The following is a 9,352-nucleotide window of genomic DNA, read 5'->3' as shown; positions in this document are numbered from 1 at the left end:
GTGAACGGATGGTGAGGTTGTCTTTACAAGCTCAGAGAGATGGGCGCAGGAAGCCATTGACGTGTTTTAACTTGACATACATTTAATGCACACTTTGAAAAAAACCCCTAAAACTACACACAACCGATAAACACTCACACCTATCACTAACAATCCCAAAATACAATTCAAATGTAAACCCAGAGTCTCTACAATAAAGTTCTACACAATTGGTTTGAATCAACTCCTTCCATCACACTCTAGGTGATCTCTCTAACCCACAACTCCCTACTTGTGTCCTACGACTGCGTCCCTTATAAACTGGCCTACCCCGCTGTCGTCGGCGCTGACGTGTCGCACCCGCTGCGTGGCCGTGACTCAGTGTAGCCGTCTTCGTCTCACTTCGGTACCGGCGTTCGATGCGCCGGGTCACTCCTTGGACGGCGTGGGCTCCCCGTGTCCCGACTGGTTCCCTTTGTGGTTTCCCCATGGTAGCCGCTGCCGGTGGAGGTCCTTGATGCCGGGGTTCGATGTGCGCGGCCGTTCCTCGGACGCCGTGGGCTCCGCGCGTTCTGACGTTTCCTCGGTGGCTACCCCCTGGTAGCCGCTGCCGCTGGAGGTCCCAGGTAGACTCGGCCATCAAAACTCTTTCGGGGCCATCAAAACTAAGGTCGACGGAGCGTGGACGTTGGCCGCAGGTGCCCGACTGCCGCCGCTGGGGCCACGAAGACACAGGTTCGTGGTGCACCTAGATTGCCGCAGCCGATACGAAGTCGGCCCACTTTCGCCCAAGCTTGGTAGGCATAGTCGTTGGCCTGGCCACGTCCCCCTGGCTCGTTCCTTGAGGCTCACATTCTCCTGCCCCCTCCTGGTTTCTTGCCTTTCGGTTGCTTGCCTCTCCCTTCTCGTTGTGCAGCCCGCTTTTAACCGCTCTGGGCTTTCTTGTGGCGCACTCTCTTTGGCCCCTTGCCTTTTTATGTCCATATATGGTCATCACGCCACTGGTCTCCTGCGCGGCGTTCTATAATTGGCTGACCAGCGCGCTGCCATATTTGACCATGATGCCTCGAGGTTTAGGCGCTGAAGTTCCCTCATTGGTGCGCTCCTGGCGCACTGTTCAGATTGGCGTTTCTTTCTTTTTTCCCTTTTCTTGGGTTTTGATGCATCCCTTCTCATGGTGTGCCCTTGACACATGACATATGTATACGCGTATGTATGTATGCATGTATGTATGTATGCATGTATGTATGTATGTATGTATGTATGTATGTATGTATGTATGTATGTATGTATGTATGTATGTATGTATGTATGTATGTATGTACGTACGTATGTATGTATGTATGTATGTATGTATGTATGTATGTATGTATGTATGTATGTATGTTTGCACGTATGTATGCGCGTATGTGCGTATGTATGTGTGTATGTATGTATGCAAGTGCATATGTATGTATGCATGCGCATATGTATGCACGTATGCGCGTATGTGTCTGTAGGTATGTATGCGCGCGTGTATGTATTTTTTGCACGTATTTATGTATGCATGTGCGTATGACTGTATGTTTGTATATGCATATGTATGTATGTATGTATGCACGTATGTGTGTATGTATGTGTGTATGTATGTATGTATGTATGTATGTATGTATGTATGTATGTATGTATGTATGTATGTATGTATGTATGTATGTATGTATGTATGTATGCGCGTATGTATGTATGTATGTATGTATGTATGTATGTATGTATGCGCGTATGTACGTATGTATGTATGTGTGTATGTGTCTTTTTCCCTTGTTCAGCTGCCCGGCTTTGAACGAAGTGTTTTTTATAGTCTAAACATTTCCTAACCACTGAATCTGAAATCGTAGTACAAACTTTACGAAATTTTTCAGCGAAAAGAAAACAAACAATATATTTCACGCAAAAAGTAAACGTAAATATGGTATATATACATACCTATGGTTATTCTAATTATTAATTGTCATGGGTGGAATTTTTTCCGCAACAAGCGGAAAAACACATTGAGAACAATATTTGAGCCTCAAAATACAAAAAGGGCTTGCGCACAAGCTTTGGGCTCGTTGCTCGAACGCGACGCGCAACGTTAACAGGCGATCTTAACGAATCAAACGCCAGCCTTATAACGGGGGAAGATTGAATTTAACTGAGCAAACCTAAATCGTGCTTAGTGGGGAAGGTGCGAGGCTGGAGAGAACAGTCTGAGAGGTGGCCGGGAAGAGAAAGGACGCGTTTATGTGGCAGGAGCGCCAGAAGACTATCGTCTTTCAACGACAATTGCAGCGAGGCGAGCTGATACACGGCCAATTCTTTTTTGTACTTGCCATCAGTAAGTCGTGGTTGGCTGATACAGTTCGCTAAATACAGTTCGCTACGATGCCACACCCGCTACCAGATTTAGAGTTCGGGAATCTCTTGCTTATATAAAAGTCTCAAGAACTCACTTTTGTCTCGGCCGTTGAATCGAAGGACACACAGACAGACCAACCAACATTTTCGCGTTTAAGAATCCCAATAAATACCATGGTATTTAAAAACATATGCGAATTCGCGGACGTTCCTCACCAGACCAGGATCTTGATTGATTGATTGTGACGTTTAACGTGCCGTCGCGATGCAGGCGATAAGGCAATAAGGGTGCTCCGGAATAATTATGACCACCTGGGGATCTTTATCGTGCGTCGAAATCTCGTACACACGGGCGTTTTTGCTTTTCGCCTCCAGTAGAAAAGTGCAGACCAGGATCTGGCAGCACGGGTGAAGTATTCTGCCGTAACAAGAACACTGACTGCTTGTATGGTGATGGTGATGACTATGATGATAAAGTTATAACTACACGTGGCAAATTGTTTATGCAAATTTTTCGAACGCAACACAAAGTATCTCCTTTATACAAGGTACTGCGGAATTAGAATTAGCAACTCACTTCGCTGTTTTATGCACACATGCGGAAACAAACATGGGTTTGTTTGTTCCCACTAGGCTGACCAGCATACTCAACTGCGCACGAGATTTTCTCTCCTTGATGCATCTCGCACGGCTTCCAAAAAGGCGCCTTTTTTACCATTAAAAAGCAATGTCATTTGAACACGCCCAATGTGTTTTCTCTTTATTTCGGCTTTCCCAGAGCAGATGGCGCCAGCAGACAAGAAGTAGCGTCGCTAATGCTTCTCGCAACAAACTTTCTTCATGGCGGTATGATAACAAAATCACCAGCACTCAAGAAAGGCGTTTTGGCCATCTCGTTATATCCTCGCCCGCGGGTGGGCGGCACATATGCGTCGGGGCGGCGGGGTCAGCGAGGCCGCACTTCCGCACATGATTGAACGCCTCCGGCTATCTGCAGGCGTTGCCGTCATTTGATGTTGCATCCATCAACAAGATAACAATGCTGCGGCAAAACAACAACGAACGAACAAACAGGCTCGCTGCCTTGCGTACATTCAAGTTACGAAACAGCAACAAGAAAATAATCTTGCCTCTCGCTTGGGCTGCTTTCAACCCTTGCAACACAATCATTTCCGTACGGGCATCAGGCTTCACCCCTACGTCTGAGTTTATATATTTATGCGAAAGAGCTCTTCGCAAGCGTAATGCACAACACGTAGTGACCGTAACGCGGCAGAGTAAAGTGCATTTGCAGCTTCAATTGAAAACTTGCTCACACTTAGTTATTGCTCGATGATCTGTCGTAAACTGAGACTGCAGGCAAACACGATAACCTACGTTTATCGTCGTCGTCGTCGACATCGTCGGCCAATTTGTGTCCACTGCTAGCTCAAGTCTACGCCAGTCTGGCCAGATCTTTTTCTCGTGAGATTACCCAGTTAGTCTTTCTTGTATTGTTGTACCTAGTGTAACTAGATAAGTTTGCAGAGTATCGGCACTCTTTTCTACTATTGTTCCGTGCCGCCGCCGGGATTATTGGTCAGTTCGCATCACGTGACATTTGTTTTACTACGACGGTTCATGGGCGCCGCCATTTTGTTGTTTGTGTTTTATCTCTGTCAACTGTGGTAGTCTCAGCTTGTCCTCCCCGCTCTGCGGCTGCGCGCGTGTGGCGCCGTTTCGCACGCGAATCAAAGATGACGCGCTTCGAGGAATTTCAGCTGCAGAGGTGTGTCCGAAGATGCCGTGTTGCTGCGTCTTCGGCAGTGTTGTTTAAAAATGACCTCGTCAAAGTTAGCGGTGAGGCCGCAGACGCGGCAATCTGGCAACCCTGATAAATATAAAAATAGCCGCCGTTGCCCACTTGCATGCCTCAGTGACGGTACTCTGTATCTCATCTAGTGACACTAGTTGTACCTACCTAGTGACATCACACTTAGCAACCAATCATGCTTCTATCGCTTCACGCGCTATTTGAAACCTGGAAACATAAAGGTGGGCGTGACCTCTGATTTTTTTTTCAAAATATTCAGGTACGGACTAAAATACGTCCAATGTCTACGAACGAAGTATGTGACATCTAGAAACGGGAGCTGTCTAAAAAATTATTTGCATGCCAAAAGCAGAGAAAAACATTCAAAACCCTCCTAAAAGTGCTTTAATTTATTTTGTAATGGCCGCAGAATGAAGAAATACAAGTCCGCAGCCTATCTTTGTTAAAACTTGCGCCGAAGACAAGCAACGCGCAAAGGGATACGGATGCAAGCGTACAGGTTTTTCCAGAGCACATTTCCCGCATAAAATGAGAATTTTATGGGTCAAGCGCTTTAGGAGCTCGGGCTGTCGTCGTTTTATGTAGTCACGGAACTAAAAACATCGGGACACTCGTTTTCCAACGCCTGGCGCTAGAACGCTTCGTGCTTCAAACACACGAGACTTTTGCAGCAAAGCTGTATACCTCTACCCCCAACGGTTTCGTCTCCGCGGGCAGAAACGCCAAGGCCTAAGACGCCGAGCGCTCAGCATCGAAACTGCATTATACGCTTCATCGAAGTTTCGAAATTGCGTCATAAATCGAAACCACATCATACAGTTATACAATGCATGCTTCACCCCTCGCCAGGTTTAACGTTAGTGCAGATGGCCCAGTTTTTTTTTTCGAGCTCAAAAAAGCATGCAAATCAATTTAAAGCTAAGTGAACATACAGCAACGTATTTATTCCCTGAGAATAGGCTACAGCTAGCATTACACAATGATGGTTAGTAGGCTCTGTCCTTCTCTTTAAAAATAGAAATTTTTGTACATATGCAATGTCAAATAATGTACATCGAGTGATAGGACAGAGATGTGCTTCGTTGACGCAAAAGTGCTTCACAGGTGCCCAATGCAGCGGTACTACGTTTTTGACCAACAGCTGGCAAAACTGGCGCAAGTGCAGAGCGAATGTGAGAAGAGGTCCCATGGTCAGGCTTACCAGGTCTGGCGTTTTGTCGCCAAACTGGCGGCTTTTAGAGACCCGTGCTGATTGAAATTTCAAGTGTGGCGATTTGGCTACTTTCTGGCTCATTAGAACATTGGTAATTTTACATATTTCCGGACCCTTCCGGCGCCCCACTTTCCACGAAAAGGGTTTTAGATGACATTTAAGTGCAGTTCAGCCGTCAAGACAAACTCAACAAACAAAATAAACAAACTTTTAGGCAGATGACGGTGATCTGGCAAAGTTTAAAATACGTCCCAACAAATCAGTCACTCCAACACACCACTGTACCGCGCTTCTTGACGGCACAAATCGAAGTTTACCTTGCTCTTTTTAATATCCGGCACCTGATGTCGTATGAATAGCGCCAAAACCTTCAAGCAACGCTGTTGGCTTAACGTGTAATGCTTCAGTAGTTTATAGGAGCTTGAGAGTTCATGCAGAGCGGTGGGAAGTGTGTATGATGCAGCGAACGCCCGTTCTATGTCATTTATATTCTTTAAATGTTTTACTTAAACCTGCACATTTTTTGTTTGTTTTTTGTAGACAGTAGTCAGCCGCTGTCGCTTTGCCGCACCACAGCAAATGAGTAAAATTTGTGACACGGTTTTCTACTTTCCGAAATTTCTGCATTTTTTCCGCGAAGGTAAACAAAAAGTATGTACTAAATCGCATTGATAAAAATGGCGACTTTTCTATCTCGTTTTCAAACTTTCAAATTATTGTGGCGACTTTTTTACCCTACTTTCGACAATTTTCCGGCGACTTCTTTTGTCTGGGGACCTGACATCCTTCCCCGTAGTGCTCCCTACTTCCTCTCTGCGCTGCCTTCGCGTCGCTATTCTCATAGGCAATATCCGCCAGCTGGACCCTTCTATTTCATATAGTTGTAGTTTACGCCAACTTTTTTAACGTTACAAATAGCTGCTTCGAAATAAACCAGGTTTGACAAGCGAGTCGAGCTTGTGACAGAATCGAAGCCTCGGGTTGCTTCCGTCGCCGACGAATGAAAGGGTGCCAGGTGGCCAGTGCTGGCAGTAAGGCTGCCTGAGTGCCTTGTGCCATTCCAGCACTTTATAACATCCAGCAAGCGCTACCACTCCACTAGCCCGTTTGCTTGTTCAAACATTAACCGGGATGGACGGAGATCGCCTTGATGGTTGCTCAGGAAATTATAAGCACGTGGCTACTCAATCACATAAAGATACTCGCCGTGCGTGATCGTCAAGTTCGTGCAGGAATTTTTTTTTACCAAAGGAATGGGGAGACACGGGTAAATAGGAAACAGTAAAAAGAACTGACTACCGGAGTTGGAATCGGTGAAACCAAGGTACGAACTATAGATGCGGATATCAAAAGGAGCAGCACTGGCGGTTCCAATCGAATGGTAGCTCTACTCACAGACAAGAAACATATATAAGCTACCAGAACCTGGCTCGCAGGCAGTCGTCGATAGTGAGCTCTGATGCCTGTGTCTCCAGGTCGGGATCAGGCTTCGTGCATGCATCCCTACAAACTAGCTCACATCGCCATCTTATTACGGAGCTGGAACCGCCAACAGGTGTGACGTAGTCCTTTGGCGGCCCCGGGGAGGGCCATGCGACCATAGACGCCAGCTGCGCGGCTCATGCGGGCAGCGTCAACCTGGTGGACTTAACCGAATTTATATGCCCAACCACCCGGCCGTCTAGTTATTCGCACTGCACCATTCGAAACGAAGCTGCGCTACATTTCTTTCTCGCGTTTATAACGCATTTTTCGACACAGCTTAATATTAATTTTTAGGTTGAAAATAATCTAAAGTGTATTCTAAAGTATATCCTAAATAATCTAAAATATAAAGTATGGCACAGGACCAGGATAATTGCAGATCCACGGGAGAAGCCTTTGCCCTGCACTGGGCGTAAATAGGCTAGTGGTAACGATGGTGATGCTATTTTAAATTAAGAGAGTACTGTTAGTATTGCTGCCGCACTAGTGTTTTGCCCCAGATGTGCCCAGGATTTACTTGTACTAAGCAAAGTTGGCCTGTATGAACCGCTACCAGTGCTAGTGTAGTGGGCAGTTCCGTTTGCGTGTTGCTCCATCTTTCTCCTGCACACTCTTATGCAAAAAAGCCTTTTCTATCATTGCCCTTTATCGGCTCTAGAGATTACTGTTTTCATACTCGTTCACCGTATTTTAATATTTAAAAAAAATAGTCGAAGAGGAAAATCGAATCAGGCGATCGGCGCGTCCTCACCGAAGCTGACGGCAGCGGAGGCGTGCCTCTCGAGCGAGAGCACGTCGTAGTAGTTCCAGACGCCGCCCTGCAGCACGTACACGGTGGAGAGGCTCTGGAGTTGGCCCTTGTCACTTTTCCCGAGTCCACCGCAGAGCCAGATGAGGCCGTTGCACACAACCGCCGCTGCGAAGGCGAGGGGATGCGGCAGCGCCGGTCCTGGAGTGACCCTGTCGGGAGAGAGGGGAATAGATGAGGTAGCCCTCGAACAGGGGTATCCCTCGAACTATACGTTTAGTTGCTCCAGACACTGGCCTGAGATTTTCTCTGGCTACCAAGTTTAGTGTGCAGTTGTGACATGGGCGATTGACTAAAAAAAATGCACTTACGATTACTATGCTACTTAATGCGGAGTTTGGGCGCAGCGCGAATTGCAGTCTTCTCGGTCACGGCGCATGTCCGGAAGTGATCGCGCAGCGCTTCGTCTCCGCAAGTGATCGTGTGATCTTTGCCGCCGGCGAACATGTTGCAAATCGTGTTTAAACCTCCCCCGCAAATGTCACGTGGTTAGGATGAGCCACAAGCGACAGGCAGCGCCTGGCAAAAGTGTGAGGGGAAGGCAGTAAGACATACTGAGCTGTGGCGACGCCCTGGGAGACGGCGCCTTAGCTGCGCGTGCCGTCCTTCCCTTCACACTTTCGCCAAACTCTCCTCTCCGCATTCTTTCTGTTGGAGTAGTTCGTTCGCTCACTGTGTTACGCGGATGTCTGCGCAGCCTCCGGCTCCGCTTCCGCCGCCGCCGCTAAACCCAGGTACCGAGCGTCAAAGAGCTGCGCCCTAAAAAATTCAGCCTGTACACTCCGCAGTTATACGCTGGCTAGGCGAGTTCGTTGGCCCACTTCAAGCTTCAAAACGTCGTTCCCAAGTCAGGAGAGCGTTAATGCGCCGTTCCGCGCAACTCAGTGCATGCGCTCTGTAGCTGTCTCTACATTTTTCTACATTTCTCTACATTTCTCTGTCTCTACATGGGGGTGAACACTACATTCCCATTCGTGCTCCGATAAATGAAACAACATCATGACAACACAATGGAACCTACACGGAACCCCCATGATGCTTCGCTCCTCCTCATGGTTCCCCATGGGAAGATGATGTAATTTTTTACTTGGGTTCGCCTTAAATGCCGAAAGATTTGTGTGAATATTGTCAAAAGAGACAAGCTTTCCCTGTATGATGAGCGTCTTTGGTCCTCCGTTATGATAATGCAGGTTGGTGTAACGAACTGTTGTGCGTGAGCAGGCCGAGAGCCCATGATGTGGCATAAAAAATAATCACGGCACCCACAGCCGCCAGCCTTAATGAAACTTAGACATGTCTTTTGCGACTAAATGCAATACCCCAATCTATAGCAAGCTTCAGTTACAGCACACCTACCAACAACCCCAATGCAATATATTTGCACCCCAGACTCTCATATTTGGAGCTTGCACTGAGAGTAAAAGCTCCAATGTGGTCCTCTTCGTGCGATACGCAATTGTTGCAAATATTTGTATACTTTGAACTGCCATTGCATGTGCTACGTTTATATTTTATGCATCGTACACCCTGCGGGGCACTGCTTACAAAGAGAATCATTACCCTCCAGATTGAGCGGCGTTACTTTCCACAACGTATTTTTATGCAGTAGGGGAATAGAAACTATCTGGGCTTAGTTTATTTTGTGAACTACGTCGCCACTTACCAGTATCAAGAGAAAGAC

The 9,352-nt window shown here is 46.9% G+C and overlaps 2 protein-coding genes across 2 annotated transcripts in view; one reads left to right on the top strand and one right to left on the bottom strand.

The window, feature by feature from the left end:
• The window catches only part of LOC144161704 (uncharacterized), a 277,618-nt gene that overhangs the window by 112,959 nt on the left and 155,307 nt on the right, over positions 1 to 9,352 (top strand). The window lies entirely within an intron of this gene.
• Positions 1 to 9,352, bottom strand: part of LOC144162899 (alpha-scruin-like) — a 38,675-nt gene that overhangs the window by 10,902 nt on the left and 18,421 nt on the right. Inside the window, exon 7 of the mRNA XM_077693619.1 lies at positions 7,615 to 7,823. Within this exon, the coding sequence (XP_077549745.1) occupies positions 7,615 to 7,823 (209 nt within the window). The remainder of the gene's footprint in view (positions 1 to 7,614; positions 7,824 to 9,352) is intronic.

The sequence above is a fragment of the Haemaphysalis longicornis genome, unplaced genomic scaffold (genome assembly GCF_048455015.1).
Source record: "Haemaphysalis longicornis isolate Haplotype H1 unplaced genomic scaffold, Haemaphysalis longicornis Haplotype H1 scaffold_12, whole genome shotgun sequence".
Lineage (NCBI taxonomy): Eukaryota > Metazoa > Arthropoda > Arachnida > Ixodida > Ixodidae > Haemaphysalis > Haemaphysalis longicornis.
This window is presented reverse-complemented; position numbering and strand designations above follow the sequence as displayed.